This window comes from Phacochoerus africanus, chromosome 1 (genome assembly GCF_016906955.1).
Source record: "Phacochoerus africanus isolate WHEZ1 chromosome 1, ROS_Pafr_v1, whole genome shotgun sequence".
NCBI classification, from domain to species: Eukaryota; Metazoa; Chordata; class Mammalia; order Artiodactyla; family Suidae; genus Phacochoerus; species Phacochoerus africanus.
In genome coordinates this window covers 215648703-215669732 of record NC_062544.1, presented here as the reverse complement: position 1 = coordinate 215669732, position 21030 = coordinate 215648703, and the positions used below count along the sequence as shown (strand labels likewise).

At 50.0% G+C, this 21030-nt stretch overlaps 1 protein-coding gene across 3 annotated transcripts in view; it reads right to left on the bottom strand.

Annotated features, from left to right (window-relative positions):
- The window catches only part of HEG1 (heart development protein with EGF like domains 1), a 90554-nt gene that overhangs the window by 26215 nt on the left and 43309 nt on the right, over positions 1 to 21030 (bottom strand). Inside the window, exons 7-14 of one of the 3 annotated variants that reach the window (XM_047790440.1) lie at positions 19484 to 19765; positions 17466 to 18812; positions 15010 to 15129; positions 14604 to 14723; positions 10224 to 10327; positions 7498 to 7556; positions 7093 to 7250; positions 2804 to 2938 (exon numbers count right to left, since the gene is read on the bottom strand). In XM_047790440.1, coding sequence (XP_047646396.1) covers positions 2804 to 2938; positions 7093 to 7250; positions 7498 to 7556; positions 10224 to 10327; positions 14604 to 14723; positions 15010 to 15129; positions 17466 to 18812; positions 19484 to 19765 — 2325 coding nt within the window. Of the gene's footprint in view, positions 1 to 2803; positions 2939 to 7092; positions 7255 to 7497; positions 7557 to 10223; positions 10328 to 14603; positions 14724 to 15009; positions 15130 to 17465; positions 18813 to 19483; positions 19766 to 21030 lie in introns of those variants that run through there. The other 2 variants (XM_047790422.1, XM_047790430.1) reach the window with 2 other exon arrangements.

Below are 21030 nucleotides of genomic sequence, written 5' to 3'. Positions count from 1 at the left end.
CTGGGCTGTTTTCATGTCACTTCAAAAGTGGTCTGGCTCCCTGGTGTAATGACGTTTCCTTACTTCAGATGAGCTCACTCAGTCATTCGTCAAGGACTGAGCGCTACTGTGGGGCTGGCACTGCTCTTGGGCTCTTGGAAGGAAAGCTTACCATAGGCGCTCCTGTGTGCCTTAGGACCCAGCTCCTCATCTCCATGCCCTGGAGGGCTTCTGACCCTTGAAGTGCTGGTGATGAAGTAAGCGTGGCAACAGCCAGTATATATGCCCAAAGTGGGCTTCCCCAGTGATAAGGAACTCGAGCAAATTCAACCCTTCTGGGCTTTTAAATAAAATCAGTGAGTGGTGGTATTCTCGAGGCTCTTTTGACCCCTTGCCACAAACTGTATCAAGACCTGCCAATCTTGGCCCATCACATTCCCTGCCCTACCATCCATCTGTTCCTTCAACAGACATTTGCAGAACCCAAAGTGTGCCAGCGAGCTCCAGAGCAGGCACCCAAGGCATGTGCAGGCTGGGCAGAGAAAGAGACCTGCAGGCAGAGGGCTGTAACATCTGGATGCCTGGGTGATGGAAGGAGGCCAAGACCCCTAGGCAAAGGACACCTACTTTAATTTTACATGACGCTTTGAGAGTCTGGTAAAGACATTTTAGGAGATACTAAGAAGCGTCGTGTGTGTGTGTGTACAACAGAAAAAATACATACTTGCTGATGTCCAGCTATGAATTGCAGAGATTTAGAGAACACATCCTATATGCCTCTCTTGCCCATTTATACCCCATTATGACCCCAGATTTGAGAAGTCTGAGAAACAGCATGCCTCTTAAATACCCCTGTGTTCCTGCACCAATGGCCAGAAGATGTCACTGTAACCCCTCAGAACCCAGCTGACTGGGCTGTGGCCCAAGGAGCTTGGGGATCCGTTCAAGGAGAACGCTGATAGCCTCGGATGCAAATCTACTCACTGGAGACTGCAGAAGGGAGGCTGTGCGGGGCCTCGGCCCTGAGCCCCGAAGCTAACTGGGTTTCCTTGTGCTGATTCTCAGGTCATTAGTGATAAACCTAAGGGGGCTGATGCCTGTGTCCGTGCATCTGGTCAACCTTGGACAGCTCTGCTGTTGCTAATGCTAGTCTGGAAGTGACACTGTTAGGAAGCGGCTGACTTGGAAAGAGAGGGAACTGGCTAAAAGCAGAGGTGGCCCAGCTGCTCTTAAGCCCCCCTCCCCCCACCCCACCCTGGCCAGTCGCTGAGGCTCTGTGTACAGAAACCACCGCTCCTCTGCCCTGCACGGCCACCCGGGCTCCAGGGACATCAACAGAGGGCACCTTCCCACAGGAAGTGGGCTCAAGGCCCAATCTCTAAGATGGGCCAGGAGCACTTTACATGAGATCAGATAAGAGGGAACCAGGAAGCATCCAAGCCCCCCACCCAATACACCCCTCCCAGGGCCTCACGCAGAGGTGAGGAGGTGCACTTTCAAAGCACCGAAGTCAGAGGGTCTGGAGCTCAGGGTGCGAGCACTGCCCCGAGATGTATTTTTATCCTATCCTCTCAGGGGAAGTCCTGAAATAAGTAGCATGTCCCCTTTCCCCAGGATGCGATTTGTACTCAGATTCTAGTACATCTGTCACCAGCAGGCGTTGACTGAGCAGGAAAACTGGGCCAAACGTGTTCTCATGTGATGGGAGGTTTAAGGCTCCACGATGCCTTTATGATGCTAGTTTTCCTGTGATCGTGGATTGCAGCAGGTAACTCAGGGTACCCAGAGTGCTGGGCTTGAATTCATTGTGCTTTGGAGCACTGTCCTTGCACTGCACTCACTGAGCAGCCTTCACTTCAAACTGGATGAGTTCAATCCTCACCAAAGACATTAGCAGAATGAGGCTTGTGCCATGACACTTTTAAGACCAGAACTTGTTGGCTCAACCTGGGTAAGATACAGGTGCAAATGCAGACAGCCCACAGAGCATCTCCACAGTCACTGCCCTTTGATTCTTAGTCTATCCAACGTGGTCTCCCTGTACCCACTTCACAGAAGGGGAAACTCAGGCTCAGGAAAGCCACGTGACTTCCCTGAGATGATGGATACCCGGCAGGCACTGTGGGGCTCAGACTCAGGTCTCTCCCGAGCTACCAGCTGCCACTAAAAGGTATAGTCCTGCCTCCATGCTGGTATTCCCATTGTATTATTTATTTATTTATTTTTCTTTTACCTGCGGCATATGGACGTTCCCGGGCTAGGGGTGGAATCAGAGTTGCAGCTGCCAGCCTACACCACAGCCACAGCAACAGCGGATCTGAGCAGCATCTGTGACCTACACCACAGTTTGGGGCAACGCCAGATCCTTAACTCACTGATCGAGGCCAGGGAATCAAACCTGCATCCCCATATCCTCACAGACAACAGTTGGGTTCTTAACCCACTGAGCCACAAAGGGAACTCCAGGTATTTCCATTTTAAAAGATCAACATACAATAGAATAAAGTTTTGGGAATTCAAACAATAATTTTTCTAATTTTCCCTAAATAGGGGGGAAAAGAAAAGAAAGACAAGACCTGGCCACCACAGACGTTCCCTTCTCTTTTCTTTCCCTTTCAATCTGATTGGCCAGAGCAGTGTGTACCAGTCAGAAATAATGCTATTATTCCAAGGAGATAATGCATTCAATCCTGCTGGGTGTAAAATCACCAGAACTGGTTACCCCCAGATTAGAACAGTCACCCCTAGAGCAGAGAGAGCAACCCAGGCAGAGAAAAGCACCTTCCCCGCCCCTCAGGCCACAGGACCCCAGAGCTGCCGGTACCTCGGCAGGAGTGGTCCATCTTGTTGAACTGGAAGTAGCCGGACTTGCACTGGCATAGCGCGACCCCATCCAGATCGGTACAGATGGAGGTCTCTTTGTCACATTCTGGAGTCTTCCGCTTGCACAAGCTGCCCGCTGGAATGGAAAAACAAGACAGTGAAACAAAACAAAGCTTGCTCCACGTCAAACATTAAGATGCATGAACTTTCTATTTCAAGAGTCTGGGAGAACCATTTCCACAGGAGCCGGTGTGCTCCTCTCGAGGCTACTGCTGCACTGCCTGAGGCACTCCTCCCCCCCTTCCCCGGGTCAGGCTCAGGCCTGTTACCAAAAGTTTCTGCAGCCTGCCATGGGACAGAAAGCAAACCCAGAAGAAATGGGGTGCTGTCCTCAGTTCCAGCATCCTCTGCAAACCTGGCCCTCGATGGGTGGTGCCCCTCCACGCTCAAGGGCTGCAGGGGAGAATCAGCACACACCCAGAAAGCTGGACCACGCTCTGTTAGGAAGACCTGCTGGGGGGTGGCTCTCCCCACATCCGTCTGGCCTAAGGGAAACAGCACCTGCCGCCACACAGACGTGCTTGAAGGGGAGGTGTGCAAGGTAACCTGGGCGGCAGAGTTTGCAGCCTCCCGACCTTACAGGCCCGGGGGCTTGCTCGCCTCTAGGTCATCAGCACCTTGCGGACACCGGTCTACACACGGGCTTGATACCTGAGCAATAAAGCTGCCTTTGGACGCCAGTCACCTGGCCCCCACCCAGACAGGCAGCAGAGGGGGTGCTCAATCTTTTGGGCTCTGTCTCCTTCACTTTAGAGCCTTAGTTGTTTTTTTTTTTTTAATTAATTAACATGTTTTGAAATATAGTTGACTTACAATGTGGGATTTCTGCTATACAGCAAAGGGACCCAGTTATACATCGATACATTCTTCTTCCTATTCTTTTCCATTACGGTTATCACCGCTAAAAGGTACGGCCCTGCCTCCAAGAGCTGCAGGATCCTGAATACAGTTCCCTGTGTTATACAGGAGGACACTGCTGTTGACTCGTTCTATACACTAGTTCGCATTTGCTAATCCCAAACATCCAATCGTTCCAGGCCTTAGTACTTAACAGCCACCTGGCTTTGCCCAGCTGTGGGCTTGTGGGCCATGCTCATTTCACAGATGACAAAGGACTCTTTCATTCTTATCAAAAAGTACTCATTGTCATGTGTGTGGCCCTCTCTGAGGCTGCGCACAGCGAACTCTTTCTGAGGTTATCCACAGGCAGGCCCTCTCTGAGGTTGTGTACAGCAGGCCCTGAGTTTACATACAGAGGACCTTCTCAGAGTTTGTATACAGTGGACACAATGAGGGTGCTTTTTACCACCTAGAATAGGTCTGACAGAAAAAACCACAAGTAATTGGAGTACACAGACAATAGAACAAATATATGAGACCAACTGGAGAGCAGACAGTAACTTCTTTACACCATGCAGAGGGCAGGGCAAGACTGATCTATGTTGTTGTTTTTGGATGAAGTTCAAGGATGGGGACAGAGCTGCAGGAGGACCACGTGTACCCTGGCCCGTGAAGTGTGGGCTCCCTTTTCCCCCCTTAGAAAAACACCAATTCAGAAACCAGGTACCAGTTCTGAACATAGCAAAACTATACCCGCCACCCCTGCCCCAGGCAGGTTCTGGTGACAGGAGCAGACACCCCCCCAGGGGCCCCAGCATCCTCCTCCTTTTCTGTGTCTTGAAAGCCTGGGGCCCGTGGGTGGCTTGGTCACAGGGAGGTTAGTTTAGGACACAACTTCAGCTCTCAGGGCTGAATTTCCTGTCTTTATCAGTGGATGCTGGCATGCTAAATCTGAACCCTATTTGTGTGTGTGATAGAATTTCCTTTGTTTATTGTGAAAGGTTTGTATTTAAGGGAGAAAAATGAAAAATGGAAAATCTCACCCAACAACACTGTGAAGCTGGCACAGAGACGTATGAATGGCCACAATCTGTCATCTCAACTTTCTGAAGCCTCAATATAAAGAAATGCCTCCAGCACAAAAGGCGGCCCAGGCCGGCCCTAGTTTGTCCATCAGCCAGCCTGAGTTGCCTGGCCTGATTAGATATTTTCTGGAAGCCAATGTCACAACTGCCCTCTACCCTGGCCACGAGTCCCGCCTGCTGGCAGATTTTGCTCGCCCTGCTGAAGTGACCCTTCCCCACACAGAAACAGATTCAGGAGAAGCCAGGGAAAGCTGGCTCTGCCTCTGCGATGGAGGGGCAGCTATGCTAACAGGTCTTAAAGACCCTGTTATCAGTCCATCCCGGGAACCACACAGAGCACTGTCTCCGTTGAAGCCTGGCGATGCGACGATTCTGCATCCACGATTCCCATGGTCCTCCCCAGGGCACAACATCCGCCACACAGAAAATGAGAATTCATGTACATCTAAGGCTGGGACACTCCCTGGGGGATTTCCAAGGACTCATGAAGCCTCTGGAGAGATGAGGGCTGCCCTTCTTTGAAATGCGAGGAAGTAAATACTTTGTGAATTGAAGGGAAAAAAAACCTCCCCTTTCCGTGGCAGCATCCAGGGTAGCCCAGTGCTTCTCACAGGTCGGGACACCCAGAAGTCAGACCCAGCAGCTCCTGCTCTCCAACCCACCCTCCACCGCTCAGAGGGGCGAGCGAGAGACCAAGCAGGGTGTGTTGGCAAAACCGGGAGAAGCCCTGGGAGGGAAAACGGAGACGTGAGGCTGTTTTGAGCTAAGACGCTTGGCCATCTTCATTCTCAGGGACTCCCAAAGGAGAGGCAGAGAACGGAGACCAGCACATGTGGGAGCGGGAGGCATATGGGAAATTTCTGTGCCTTCCTCTTAATTTTGGTATGACCCTCACACCGCCCTAAACAAACAAACAAAAAATCTTAAAAAAAAAAAAAAAAATGGGGCCTCGGCAAGGCAGGGTCTTACAAATCCAAACAGCTGGCACTTCATTTGCAAGAACCAAAATGCATTTACAAGGGAAAAAAGTAACCTGATCTACAACGCTGACCACATGGGATGCACTCCATCTGTGGTCAGTGAATTGAAAGGTCCCCTTCCTACCTTCTGGGGAGGAAAAACTGGACCCTTGAATCACTGGCAAGAGAGAGAAAGTAAAATCAAAGGGTTCCTGCCTCAAAGGTTAGACACTGTATGATGGGGCAGGAATTTTTAGCTAATTCCCCAATGAAGCTGAATGACCGCAACTTCAACTCCAGAAAATTTAACTCTTTTTTCCCCCCTCTAATGAATAACTAGCCCTTATATGGGCCAACTAGTGCTTATCCCAGAGAGAAAGGTTGACTGCCTCACCCCCACCCCCACTCCCAGCTCTGCAATGCACAGCCCGCCCCCCCACCTCCAAGAGAGCTCTCGGGACCAGCTTTTACAAAGCCCTGGCAACTGGGAACGTCCTGGATCTGCCAGCAGACAGAATACCAAACCTGCTACCTACAACTCGGGTCCAGCATCTGGGCACCAGATGCAGAGGTTCACGCAGCGCCTGCATCCCTCTCAGTCCTGTAAAATGAGCCAACTCTGACCACTTAGGAGACGCGGTGGGGGCAAACCCCCCGCCCGAGGAAGCACTTTTGATTCCAGCAGAGTTTTCTCAACCCAGAGCCGAAGAAACCTCCCTTCCCAGACCCACATCTGCCTTCCAAACTTGTGCCTAATCCCTTTCTTCATCTGCCTCACACGAGACACACTGTGAAAGCTTTCACAAAAACAGAAAAAGAACAAGAGAAGAGAAATCATGGACCACACTGGGAGCAGGCTGGCCTATAATCGCCTAGCCTCATTTCCGTGCATTTAGAATTTTGCAAACAAACACACAGAAAGAGGGGGTGATGCCGCACATGCTTTTGTTACCCTCATGATGAAGGTTTGGGGTCACTGACCAGCATGGACATCCTGTGTGTGAATTTCTATCTCTCCAGAGTAGGAACCTTTCGAGGGAAAGAAGAGTGATTTCTGCTTCATTACATCAGCTCCTATAAACTGTCCAATAATGAAGCTGTACAGAAGATACAGAAGGGGCAGTGGGCTTAGGACAAGGGAACTTCCAGGCTGTGTGCACAGGACTGTGTGTGTCCTTGCACATGTACACAAAAGTGTGCACACACAAAGGCTGAATGCACGTTTCAAAGCCAGGCTGCCTCTGTGATGAGCTTTCCTGGGCTTGAGCCCCGAATGCCTTACATCTCTGCCCGAGGTCTGTGCCTAGCTGTAAGGGTGGGGTCCTCCCAGAGGGTCTTTCTCTTACCTCTAAAGATCCGCTTCTGAGACCCCAAGAGCTGGCAGACCTCAGCAGAGGACCTGCAGGCATTGACACATTTCTGCATCCCGTCGGCCAGGTCGAACAGCGTCACGTTGGAGGCCAGGGAAAAGGTGCTTTGCAGTGACATCACCACCGCACTGGGGCTCCCTGCAGGCAAAGCAGGCAGGTTTAATTGTCCTAAAATGACATGTGGGCCCCAGGGCTTTTGGAAAATGAGTGCCCTCTCCATCCTCCAGCCAGGGCCTGGGAGAGCATGCAGGTCATATGACCTGGGCCCTGGCTCACCCTACAGCTCAGGCCGAACAGGGCCCAGCTTTGGTGCTACCACCCCATGGTGGGATATTCTCCCCTCTCTAGAGACTGGTTCCCGAATATACTCCTGTTGCTTACCTAGAAGCATGAGCTGTGGATCGGGTATAACCAGGCAATGTTGAAAAACACACATTTAACTGAAAGGAAGAACAGGTTGATTGTTAACTGTGAGCCAGACAAAAGCCTTGAACCTAGAACCGATTTCCTATTTTCAGGATCAAATAGGCATTTTCCAGCCGTCAAGTTATCAGCAGGTGGCTTTACACAGGATCGGTGTCCCCCCCTCCTTTTTTTTTTTTTGTTCTTCTCTTAAATGCCTTTCTGCTCTTACTCTGTTGTTCCATGAGTACAAAAGGGAGAGAGGCAGATAGTAAATCAGTGGGGAAAATCTTGGCAGGAAATGATGTTCAGAACAGCACCCTTGGACGTAAAACATCTTCAAAGGAGCAGATCTCTTCTAAGACCCAGGGTTTCAAAAACCTCAGAGGCAACTGTTTATTTGGACTTTGCATAGTGAGCAAGCCTCACTGAAAAGGCTGGGTTCCTTTCAGCTACCCCAGGTCTGGCAGGCCATACGCAGACCCCCTCGTAATCTACAATGAGTTGACCTAACTCAAAGATAGGTCCTCTTCAAAAGGCTCTCCATGGGAAATGACATTACATGGGTCAAGAGCCCTTTTGTTGAGAGCAAATTAAGAGCGACTCTTCCTGTGTTTGCCTTGTGCCCTTGGAAAGAGCAGAAAAATCCCTGTAGGGCATGAAGTACCATGCCTGCTCCCTTACTCGTCCCTCAGTAGGGGCTAGGGATTCATTTTGTGCAGCAGAAGGTCTCAATACCTGGACCAATGCAACCCACCTGTCTTCAAAGCCTATGTGTCAGACACATCTCACCCTTCACAAGATGGATTCAAACACAGGATGCTATCAGACTCTCTTTGGCTTTGTATGATATGGCTTTATATTCATCAGGCAATGATTCATTACTATTACTACTTAAACTTTTTTTCTCCCAAGAAAAGACAGAAATGGCACGTTTCAGAAGAGAATAGTGTCTTGGGAAAAGCCGCTTGAGTCATAGCCGAAATCTTCACTATTTCTTGGGAATGGAGATATCCTAAATTATAATGTTGATACTGGGTAAAACTTGGTGAATCAAGTAAGTCACTAAGCACTGTGTAATGGCAAGGACAGTACCTGTGCATAAGGTTCTCAGTCCCTGTACTATCTTAGAAGAAAATACTGACCTTCAGTCCAATGGAGAGGCAGCTGTGGTGCCATGCCAAGAACACCAAGTAAAGGGTTAGTAGACATAAAACACTACCATAGAGTAAAGAACTTGACCTTGTCCAAAGAAAGGTCTGGCCCTTGACTCCTGACAGGTACTCTAAGCCTTTGGAATGTCCTGCCTTGGTTTACCTGGAGGCCCTGGGGCATTCCAGGGAGTTTGTGTGATTTACGAGTGAGGTTTTGGGTTATAAGGTATCAGCCCATCCTCCAGAGGGCTAGAGAATGAGGTCAGCCATAGGGGCAGTTGACTAAGTATGTTTTGGCTCAGGTAAGCCTCCCTGGCTGGCAATACTCCCCAAATATCAAACACATCATTGCTGAGAGAAGTTAACACTCTCCAAGACCCCCTGGAGAGAGGATATTGGAAGCATGGAATCTGAAACCCTCCTGGACTCTACTCCATGCATCTCTTCCCTTGGCTGATGATAACCTGGTTCACTGTAATACACCATAACCATGAGTATAACAGATTGTAGGCAATCTGAAGGTCCTTCTAGTGCATTATCAGAACTGAGGGTTTCTTGGGGATCCCCAGACTCACAAATGGCATCAGCAGTGAGTGTGGTCTAGTGGATTATTCCCTAACTTTGCACTCTGTATAAAGTCAGGCCATGTCACTAACTTCCAGAGACTCTCAGTTTTCCATCTGTAAAGGTGTTGTCAATACCTCTTACAGGAGTGAGCCATCTGGCAAAGAGCCTGTCTCAGAGCAGATGCTCAATAGATACAGAAATGGAACTGGAATCTAAATTTTACACTAATAAAATCCACACTCCTATAAAATCCTATCAGTTTTGATTAATGTACTCTTACCCATAAAGAACAAATAAAATTCAAATCAGAAATCAATTAATCTCAAACTGATTTTAAGGACAAATTTCAATTTCCTGAGCACCAAATCTTAGACTCAGGTAGCAGCTGAGAGGCAGCATTTACTGTCTGAGTTTCAGTTCCATCTTTTCTTCCTTCCTCTTCATTTTTCTCTTTCTTCTTTTTTCCTGACAAAAAGTATGGAAGGAGGGAAAGAAGAATCAAAGGCCCCTAGATAATCTATTCAGAGAATTCTCAACCCTGGATAATAGGATTAACTGTTACATCTTTGGCACTCCCTTGAGAAAAAAAGCATCATTCTCCCCAAGCTCAGAAACACAGGAAAATCACGCAGCATGTCATCAGCAGATGGGACAGGAGGATTTTCCAGGTCTTTCCTCTTCACCCACGGCTCTTATTGGTGCATGCTACCTAAATATCTGTGACGGTGAGGCTGTACATGGAAAAGAAATGCCAAGGCTGCATGGGGGGGAGGGCACATTAGAAGAAATGCTTCTACCGGTGATTCTCAACACCTCCCTTCTGTTTCCAAGAGGCCTTTGATGTTACCGTAAAGTTCACCTCAGAATATAACAGAAATGAACAGCCCAGGAGATACAGCTGATCCCCAGGAGGTTCCCAGGCCTGAATAAAATCTGTTCTAGAAAACAAAGCACCAGCAGGAAGACGCCTTTCAGGAAACCTACCGTCTTGGTGATCTCATTTTCAACCTCACGGAGGTCTGCATGTTGTTCCATGGTGGTATTCAGAAACGTTTTCTTCAACTTAAACTCCGTCATGAAGGTTCTGACTGCAAGTGTAAACATAACCTGTTAGACCTCGCCAGGCCGACCTGTGCAAGGCTGAGTGTCTAAATCTCCAGGACACCCAGCCTTTCCCCTCCCCCCAGGACGTGCTCCATGCATTTCTTTCTCCTTGAGGGTGGAGACCCCCTCTCCCTCTCCTGGCTCCTCTAGCAAAGCAGGTGTATGGAGCTGTACTTGGACCGAGCAGACCTTTGCGCGAAGGTGCCAAGGAGCCTCTTGGTGCAGGGGGAAGGCTCTGAGAGAGTGAGCCTTCCTGATGTCCCTCCCATGGCCTCCCACAGCTTAGATGCTCAGGGAAGCTGCGACAGAGAAGAGAGATGAGCTGGCCTCAAGAACACCCTCCCAGGAGGAGGGGAAGGAGGCATGGGGCTGGCAGGACTTCGCCTGGAGGAAAGCTCCTGCTCCCTAGTTCCTTTATCAAGTTTACCAAGTCCTCAATGTCAAGGGCGTGCTCTGGTTTCCTCTTCTCATTCAGGTCACCTCCATCCAACCCCTTGCTCAGAGGAAATGCCTGCTCCATCATTGATAAAAGAGGCTTCCAGAAGCCGGGCTCCTTCCCAAGACTACTCAGTTCCCCAGTGCCAAAGTTAACATTTAACATCATCTGTGTCCATCTTCCAAGTTCTTCTTGCCCCCACCCCTGCCGCCCCCCAAGGAATCTGATAGTCTGAGGACAACCAAGGGACCACAGAGAAAGGTGCCAAACAAATGCGGGGGACCCCACTGCAGGGGCTGCCAGACACCACGATTACAAGCCGTGTAATGAAAGCAACCCACATGCGAGATACTGTTAGGCTCAGACATGAACGAAAGTAGCTCCATTTTCAAGGCCCATTTCGCTCATAAAATAAAATTCTAGGGAATGTCGATTTGTGCCGACTGGGCCTGAGGGGAATGGAACTTACAAGTGAGCCGGCAATCCAAAATTTGGATAGCCTGCTTCCTATCTGGCTCTTATCTTCCTTTAGATTCAATTCTTCTCCTTCCCTCCGGACAAGAAAAAATAAATAACCCCAAACACAGAAACCCATGAAGCTGCTCTTTCATAGAAAGCTTGCCGGCTGAATTAAGAAAAAGGCCCGCAAATGAGCCAGGGAAAACATTTAACATCTTATACTTACTGTCTAAAGCCCTTAATCCTTATTTAACATCTTTTTGCTTGTTCTACAGTTCAGTGAAGCCAGCTGCTTAGGACTCTTTCTGAGCAGCAGGGAGCTCTTTGAAAATATTCTTGGCCAAATGAGAGCGTTTCAGCAGGCTCTAATTTGCATGTTCCTCTGATGTTTATGAACAATGAAGCTAAATGACTTGCAAAGGCAAAGCTGATTGTTAACACAATAAATGGCTCCCCTCCTGATGCACAGAGCCTGCGGGACCCTCCACCCTCGGGCGTCCAGAACCCTCACCCACTCCTTTGTCCTTTCATCTCACAGGCTGAAGTCTGTACCCAGACTCTGTGCGCAAACACATGTATGGAAACCGTCAAGTAGACAGATCCCTGCTGAATCAGGACAGTGAACGTGGCCTCTGCATTCAGTGTGAATAGGAAAAGGCACCACAGTGTCCTCCCAGCCCTGCCTTAGCCCAGGCATATGCCCAGCACAAGCTGCAGTTCCATCATCAGGCTTTAAGGCAATTTTCAACTGTTGATTTCCATCAGTGATCAAAATGATTTTTTAAAGGTCCATAGTTATTACTTTATATGCAGAGTAGTTTATCATTCTCATGGCTTTCAGTTCTGGTCCAAAAGATTAGAAGACTACTCTCAAAGGATGCCTCCCATCTGGAGGAACCTACCATTTTCCAAGCTTGTTCAAATGGCTTATTTCATTTGATCTACACACTAACCCCGAGTGGGAAGCAGAGCAAGTGCTAATCTGATTTTACAGATGAGGCAATTGAGGCTCAGAGGTCAGTGTGTGGGAGGTGCTGGCCGTGGAGCTAGATGCCCGGCCTTTGAGTTCCCGGACAAGGGTACTTTCTATGCTGTTTCAAAATAAAACCATTCCTATCATCTCCATTCTTAAACTGAACACTCCTCGCTTATTTTTCACAGGGCGTAACTCAATGGAATGGGTTACCTACATGAAAATAAACTCTTAGACTATGAGGCATTCTCGACTTTGACCAATGTCCGTAATCCCAAATTTTTCTTTCTTAAAAATAATGCTTGAACTTGATCTTTGTATTTGAAACAATGTTCAAAATTCTACCATTATTTCAGTCCAGTACCAACTGTTGAAATACACTTGTAGGCCCAAGACGGAGCTGCTCCTGCCCCGCATGTCATATCAGCAACTTGAACTTTCAAGTTCCTCTAAATGCTCCCCTGGACCAGGAACACAGCAGATCAGCCAGCCATTCCCCACCAGCAAAGCCAACCCTGGGCTCTATGCTTATTTCCTTGTTCCTTAACCTTTCTGAATAAGGGCAGCTATGCGACCCCAGCCAATCGTGCCCTGTTGCCGCCTTGCCACTACCAGGCTCTGTACAATGCACTTTTGTGCAAAATTCCCAGGAGAAGCGCTGTGCTGCCTGCGGGGGCCCTGCACTTCCCCAGTCCAGGGACTGCTTTCTCTTGCATGGAGGGGCATCAAATGTGTTACCAAATTGTTTTTGTTTTGTCATTTGATACCACCTTCTTCGGAGGAGTCCCTTCTGTCTGGGGGTGGGGGGAGTAGGAAGTCCTGCACATAGTTTCCAAGGACACAGACCTTTGTTCTCTCAAAACGACACTAACGGATGGCCTTTTCTGTGTCAGGTATCCCGATGGGTGATTTAAGAGGATTCCAAGTTGAGTCACTAAACCCACCTGCTCCTCCGTTCAGCTTAGACAACCCTATGTTCCTCACTTCTAATTTCTTCAGCAAGTTCTGCATCAAAGTTGCCACTCGAACACAGGGTACACCCTGGGCACAAGAAGAACTCTTAGGACACACACAGCACTGTGAGGTGTTGGGACTGTGGGCTGCAAACCTGGCCTCTCCCCGAGCAGTTATGTAAGCTGGGCTGCTTAGGACTTTGTCGGGGCCTTTGTTTTCATTTGGGTTGTTTGTTTGCCTTTTAACCTATAATACGGAGATTATGTTTAAAATCAACCAGCTCCATGAAATCTATTAAATTAGGGTTGTCAAAATATGACAAGTTGTATGATACAGTTATGACAGTAGCTTGGTAAAAATCATCTGCCTGGGGACAAGAATGTGAAGATCATTTTCAAAAATGAAAAGAATGTGGAGTTCCCTCATGGCTCGGTGGACTAAGGATCTGGCATTGTCACTTCTGTGGCTCTGGTTACAGCTGTGGCACAGGTTCCATCCCAGGCCTGGGAACTTCCGCATGTTGAGGGCACAGCCAAAAAAAAAAAAAAAAAAGAATATGAAAAGAGTGTGTGAATGTGGGAGGACAATCAGGGTTTTATTCTCTTTTTTCTCTCCCTACAACGCTTTTTTTCCCTTTTACATACTCTTTGGTTAGAATAGCCTTTTGATTTATTTTTCCTAATTGTGGGGTGGGCTGGTTAAGCAAAGAGTGTTAAGTACAAATGATGACATATTTACGCAGTCAATACAACGCTGGTATAATATTTTTTTTTATGACCGCACCCGTAGCTTATGGAAGTTCCCAGATCAAGAGCTGAATCTGAGCTGCCGCTGAAATTTACGTTGCAGCTGTGGCAACACCAGATCCTTTAACCCGCTGCACCAGGCTGGGGATCAAACCTGCGCCTTCACAGCGACCTAAGTTGCTGTAGTCAGATTTTTTTTTTTCTTTTTCCTTTCTATGGCCGTACCTGCAGTATATGAAAGGGGTGAAATTGGAGCTGCAGCTGCCGGCCTACACCACAGCCACAGCCACACTGGAGCTGCATTTGTGACCTACACTGCAGCTTGTGGCAACGCTGGATCCTTTACCCACTGAGCGAGGCCAGAGACACTATGTTGGATTCTTAACCCACTGTGCCACAATGGGGACTTCCTTTTTTTTTCAAATATTTTTAATAACAAGAAAAATGTTCAAGAGATAAAGTTTGTTCAAATACATGACTTCAACTATTTAACAGTATAATGCACACTAAAAAGACTGCAAATAAAGTGCTATATCTCTGACTGGAGGAAGAAGTGTCTTCCACTCCTATGTTGCTTAAATTTACTGGACAAATAATAAAAACTGAATTTGATTAGGGAGAAAAAAGTATCTGTCACCTTGCAAAATACACCGTAGCACAGAAAGAATTCCGAGATAGAAGACCTCTCTTACCCAAATTGCATATCCCTTTTTCCAGCTGGTACCCCACTGGGCATCTGCAGGTGAAGGATCCCTGAGTATTGTTGCACGTGGCCAGGGGTGGGCAGGGGTTTGAGAGGCATTCATTCACATCTGCAGAGGAGGGAACACAAGGTAGCACTGAATCTGCAGCAGACGGCACAGTCATCACCCAGAACAAGGACCACAGGGGTATTCAGGGAGGGGTGGTGGTCCGGTGGGGCAGGAGGGAGCCAGATCATGGAGGCTTATCAACGTCACCCTGCAGATGGCAGGCTAACTCTCTGGGAAGCAGGGTGCAAATTTAAAAATCTCACTCCCTGACATTTTGGAGGAAAGAGGAGTTTCCCGTCCACCTGGTGTGATACTGTACTGTGGACCACTGCAGATGAACTCTTACCCACACTGCAGTCTTGCCCTTGCCAGGAAGGGGAGCACACACAGCGGTGCCCACGGCTGGTGGTGGGGTCCACGACGCACTTCCCGTCGTGGAGACAAGGGCGAGGGGTGCAGCTGTTCACTGAAAACACACATTTCAGGAATAAAGCAGTTAATCACCCAGGAAAGTAAAGGCCGCTCTTGGTAAATATTTAATTCTTCCAGCTAATATTTGATTCTTGCTCATTTCTGTTTACTTGCCCTGAAAAGCCTTGCTACTAAATAGAATGGGCTCCCGGAGGGTCAGAAGAGATGCATCGGGACTGGTTACCCGCACTCGCTGTGTACACACGCGCGTGCTACACTGCTGGGTCCCTGAATGCAGGAACGGGGGCCAACCCAGATGCTGCCTGCGGGTCCCTCGACTCAGGAGTGAGGATTACGCTGCCCTGTGAGATCTAAAGGATTCTACCCGAAGCCATGCCGATGTAAAACACACGTTAAGGCAAAAATGATAGCTGATGGACCATCCTCCCCGCTCCAAGGTTTTCCTCTTCCAAAGGTCTCGCGCTGAAACTGCGCCTCTGCATGCTGAGCAGTCACTCAGAAAAATGCCTGGCCGTGAACACCATGATGCCCTCTCTTACGTGGGTGACAGGGAGCCTATCGGATTCACCCCGGCCCTGCGATGCTCAGACTCATTGCCATCTTCCAGCCCAACTCTCAGGGGCAGTGTCCATACCCTCTGTTTTGGCCCGCACTGTCATGCTCCCATGACACAATCACCACCTAACAAAGGTTTCTGACACACACTTAGAAAAGCCAAAACCCACAACACGAGGACAAAAATCATCTCTGGGGAGAAAGATCAGTGGTAGACTAAGAAAAAGAAGGCAGAAATCAAGAGTCCTCACTGCAAGAGTTCCTGTCGTGGAGCGGCGGAAACAAATCCGACTAGGAACCATGAGGTTGTGGGTTCGATCTCTGGCCTCGCTCAGTGGGTTAAGGATCCAGGATTGCCATGAGCTGTGGTGTAGGTCGCAGAGTGGCTTGGATCTGGCATTGCTGTGGCTGTGGTGTAGGCCGGCAGCTGTAGTTCCGACTGGACCCCTAGCCTGGGAACCTCCATAAGCCAGGGGAGCAGCCCTTAAAAAGACAGGGAAAAAAAAAAAAGTCCTCACTGCAGAAGAATAACCCCGAAGACAAATGGGCTAAACCTGAAGATGGTGGCCCTGTTCCTCATGGTGACTTCGGGTATCCCCAAGATCACCCGTGTGTGCACTGCACCCATACATCCAAACACCTGCAGGTGTGGTCACAAAAGATTTAACCACCGCCAGGCACGAAGCTCCTGTGGCCTAAGTTATCTCTGCAATGGCTATAACTGGCTTGAAGGGCCACTTGTGTATTCTGTTCTACCTGGTACTGGAATGCATTTGGCACCTGGAAATGAAGCCTGTGTGCCCTGAAGCAGGGATCCCAAATGTGCCAGAAGGAGCCACCTTCCACTTCCTAGTGGTGCTCAGACCCCTGGCCAGAAGCGGGCATGGGTGCATCAGGGCCCTGTGGGGCTGGCATGGGGTGGCCCACGGCCCTCCTGCCCCAGGCAGATGACGGCTGCCCAGAGGGCTCTCTGCCAGCTCCCCTCCCTTCGTCCCTTCTCGCTTCAGCCTCCATGTCACCCCTTCACCAACAGTTTTCCTTTCCTGAGTCTGGACAAGCTACATGTCCAACCTATTTTGACCATGACATCCAAGGAAACATCATCCCACTTCCTTCTAGCTTTGCTTAAGGGATAAAGAATTGCATGGATGGCTCTATTTCCTGTGTCCCAGCCACATCAACATGGATATAGATTCATAACCTGAAGTGCAGTGTCAAGGGCCCTGATCACAGGGTCACTATGGGGAAAGGTTAGTCCATCCTCCTCTCACTGAACACCCACCTCCCATCCGTATTTATCAGCTAGCATCATAATCTTGGGGAGACAAAGGAGCCTGGGCTTCCCCCCCGCCTCAACAGAAGTTTCCCCAGTGACTGGGGAGCCAGCTGCCTAACACCGAAGCTTGGGGTTCTGATGTGGGAGCTGGCACCCCCTCACTCTGTGCCTCAGACAAGCCCACCTAAAGCTTCTAGACTCCAGTTTTTCTACCCTTCAATCTGCTTCACTGTCCCACTCTGGTCTCGATAGAGTTAAAGTTCCTGCGATTACGGGGCATTACAAGTGACAAAGGCACTGACTACTGACGTCACACATTGCCAGTGGCACCCTCTCTTCTTGCTTCAGGAAGGATCCTCTAATTCAGGGGCGAGAAAACTGCCACTGCGACCTTCTTTTCTGCTTTAAGTGCAGCCACAGAAAGCCTTAGAGATCACAAAACAGACACTGTCCTGTGGTGGAGACCCGCCACCGCCACACATCCGCGTGAACCCCAAGGCCCGCACAGCTCTCAGTGAGCTGGTGCGACTGTGTCCTACCTGAGGCTGGGGATGATGGTGTGGTGGGTGACTGGGTGCTGCTCTGAGCACCAGGGGTGGTTGATGCAGCCGTCACCACTTCAGCTGTGGAAATATGTGTGGTCTGGGGAGCAGGAGATGTTCTGAGGAAATGCGGAGCCAGGCTGTTCTCTCCTGCACGGCCACGCTCCGTGGTCAGTTCTTCTGCTGACGTGGGGGCGCTTGTCAGGCCGACTGACCCAGCGGCAGCATCTCCATGCGCTTGGCTCTTTTCTGGGGTGATAGCACCTCCTGTTGAGACTTGTACCACTAGCATTTCAGGACTGGTTGGTGGGGGCTGTTTTCCAGCCACTGTCTGTGCTGCTGTGGGGCCACCCCCGGGGGCGGCTGTGTGGGAAGGGGGGCTGGGGCTGGGTATGGGGGGATGAGAGATCTTGAGGGTGGTGGCTGCTGAAGCTGAAGATGTCTGGGCTAAGCTGGTGCTGGTGGCTGGAGGGGTTTGCTCAGTGGAGGCCTCTGTGAAGGCTGGGGGTGAAGGGATCCTCAGAGTAGACCTCACTGTCACAGCTTCCGTGGCCTCCGGGGTCCGAGTCTCCAGGCTTGGGAGCTTTGATTCTGTAATGACGTTCCCGAGGTCTGGGTTGCTCTGAATCTTAGGATCTGCTGTCTGACTGCTGGGGAGCACTGCCACGGATGACGCCATCGTCAACGTCCAGACCGAAGTCACCGGAGCGTCCCTTGGCCGGGGCGGGACCAGGGTTGATGACAAAGGTGGGAGGGTTGTTTGTGAGATGGCCGGCTCGGCAGGGGTGGATGTAGTCAAGGACGCTGGCGAAGGTGGTGGCAAGGAAGACAAAGGTGTGGGTGCATCAGGAGTGGACTGCAGTCGGTGCGTGGAGGCCCTGGTTGATGGCACCGTTGACAAGAACAAGTGGTAGGACTGTGACACTGAGGGTGGGGGCAGAGGGGGCCCTGACGAAGAAGATGACGGGTCACCCACAGAGTCAGCATGGGCGTCCAGGGTGCTTGGCAAGATGACAGTGGGTGTGTGGGATGGAGGGCGGACTGTGTGCAGAATCTGCACCTCAGTGGAAGGCAGAGCGGGCTCCCCTTTGTGGGACGAGGCGTTACCTCTCTCAGTCTGAGCCAGAGAAGGAGAAGAAGAGTCTGGATGTGAAGCGTTTGAGATCTTAACAGAAGAGGTGGAGCTCTCCCTTAGGTCTGCAGCTGAACTGTTGTCTGCAATGGACAGCAGCATCCGTTCCCCTTTGGTGAAAGGGGCTGAAACGTAGGTGTGGTCTGTGTAGTCGCCTGAGGTCCTGTGCTCAGGGTCTGTGCTGTGCACTGGATCGGAGCTAGTTCCAGCGACTACAAAGGGAAAAGCTAAAGTTAGGTCAACTAAACAAGCATCTGCTGAACCTGCACCGGGAGATAAACATCCAGGGTCCCAGCCATGAACCCCCGGGGGGGTGGAATGCTTTCTTTGGAGAGGGGCATTTTCGTGGATAGATGGTAGGGGAAGCTGGGCAGGGTTTGAGTCTGCAGTCAGGAGACTTGCCCTCCTGTAAGGAGCCCAAGTGGCCCCGGGGAAACAGTAATAAAAGAGAAGTGAGGCCAGGGCGGAAGGAGAGGGAACGGGTCCAAATTCCTTCCACAGGCTTTTTTTTTTTTTGATAAAAGCAAATTAGTATCTGAAAAGCTCTTAAGACCCCAAATAGAACAATTGTTACGCCTACATGGAAAAAGGAAAACCCTCCCAACTTTCCATGCTGTATAATGAGACATTTCTTTCCCAGGAGACTGGCCTAAGCCACAACGTGGCGGCTCTCCTTTATTGCCGGCGGCATCCTGGCAGACTGCACCGCAGAGGCCTAGGCAGCAGCGTGTGTGGGAGGGTGGGGGCGGGGAGGTCGGAAAACCCAGAAAGTTCCCTTCACGAGGCGCTCGTAATGTGCCTCCTGGGCTGACAGAGAACGTGATTATCCTGGACCACAAGCAAATCGAGAGAATGTGCAAAAAAATGCTGCCGGTCCCATCACCTCCGAGGGTGCGCGAGGCTGCCAGGGAGCTGGAGACCAGGTGGGAGTCCCCAGCGGCGGTCACGTTCCCCTGCAGAGTGGCGCTCTCCGTGTCCTCGGCCTCTGACCGTCCCGCATCCCCAGGAGTGGTGCTCCCGTTGGTGAGAGACCGCAGCGTGCGCTCTCCGATCCCGGTGAGGGTGGCCAGAGTGTGCGGGCGGTGAGCGCGGGTTCCGGATGCCCCCTCGGAAGCTCCTTCCTCCGATTCAGAACCGATGCCCAGCTCGGGGCTGTCTTCTGTGGCTGCAGGAGAATTGGAAAGAAGGGTCGTCAAGGCAGGGGCAGAGTCTGGGAAAAAAGACTCACGCTATGGATCCTGTTAGCCAGAACGTTTTTCTAGTTTTCTGAGGGTCTTTACCTGAAACTGACAAGGCAAAAATCCAAAATGTGTGTTGTTCTTGCAAAAGGCATCAGGCGCTACACCTCAGGGCGCACTGCGGGGTGATCAAGCTGTTCAGGGGGCCTGGATTTATGGGTAGGTTCATGATTCCAGTGAAAAGGATCAATACTATCTTTCTGCTCAGTGATACATAATAAGCAGTGTTTACGTCAGGGAAATTGCTTGTGGCACCAGGGCAGGTGAAGAGCAGGTGAAAGACTAACAACTCTGCTGGGGCTTTAGCCCTGACAAGGCCAGGGAGGGGTGGCGGGTATTACTCCCAAGGCTCTCATGGCCAGTTAGGGCCAGCCATCCAGGACCCGCCCAGGGCCTGCCATTTCTCCAGTGGGGTTCTTGGTCCTAGCGCACCAGTAAGAAATGGCATTGTGGTAGGAGGATTCGGGTGGGCTTTGTTTTTTGTTTTATTTTTTTAATGCAATGTTTTATTTCCTCAGTGGGGATGGGAACAAGGACAGGTGACACATGAATGAATATCCTTTCCTCCTTTCTCGGATATGTGTTTTACGCTATAATCTTAAAGAATCTTAGGAGTTCCCCTTGTGGCTCAGTGATTACAAATGTGACTAGTATCCATGAGGACTTGGGATCGATCCCTGGCCTTGCTCAGTGGGTTAAGGATCCCGCGTTGCTGTGGCTGTGGTGTGGGCTGGCAGCTGCAGTTCCAATTCAGCCCCTAGACTGGGAACCTCCATAGGCCATGGGTACAGCCCTAAAAAAAAGAATCTTAGCTTATTAAATAATCAAATAAACCCTTCTCAAAAGTGATGGAAATGAGATCCAATTCTTCTTGGCCTAAATACCTCATCATCTGAATCTAATGAGAAGAAGAGGCTCTTTTTTGACTCTCATTCCTATTCCCAGACCAGAGTAGCCCTCAATCCCCCCCCATGGACCTATGTTTCTGGAAAATGCACGTGAAGCTGAGTGTGAGGTAAGCTCTCTTCATGGTAGGTGTGCATGAACTGACAGGAATGCGCATGGTCACAAGGACACACTGTGACCTGGGCAGCACCAAGAAAACCAGGACCCAGTCACAGCTGTGATCTGACCCAGGCAGAAGGACCGAAGAGACCCCATGGAAAGGTCACCAGGAAAGACTGGAGAGCTG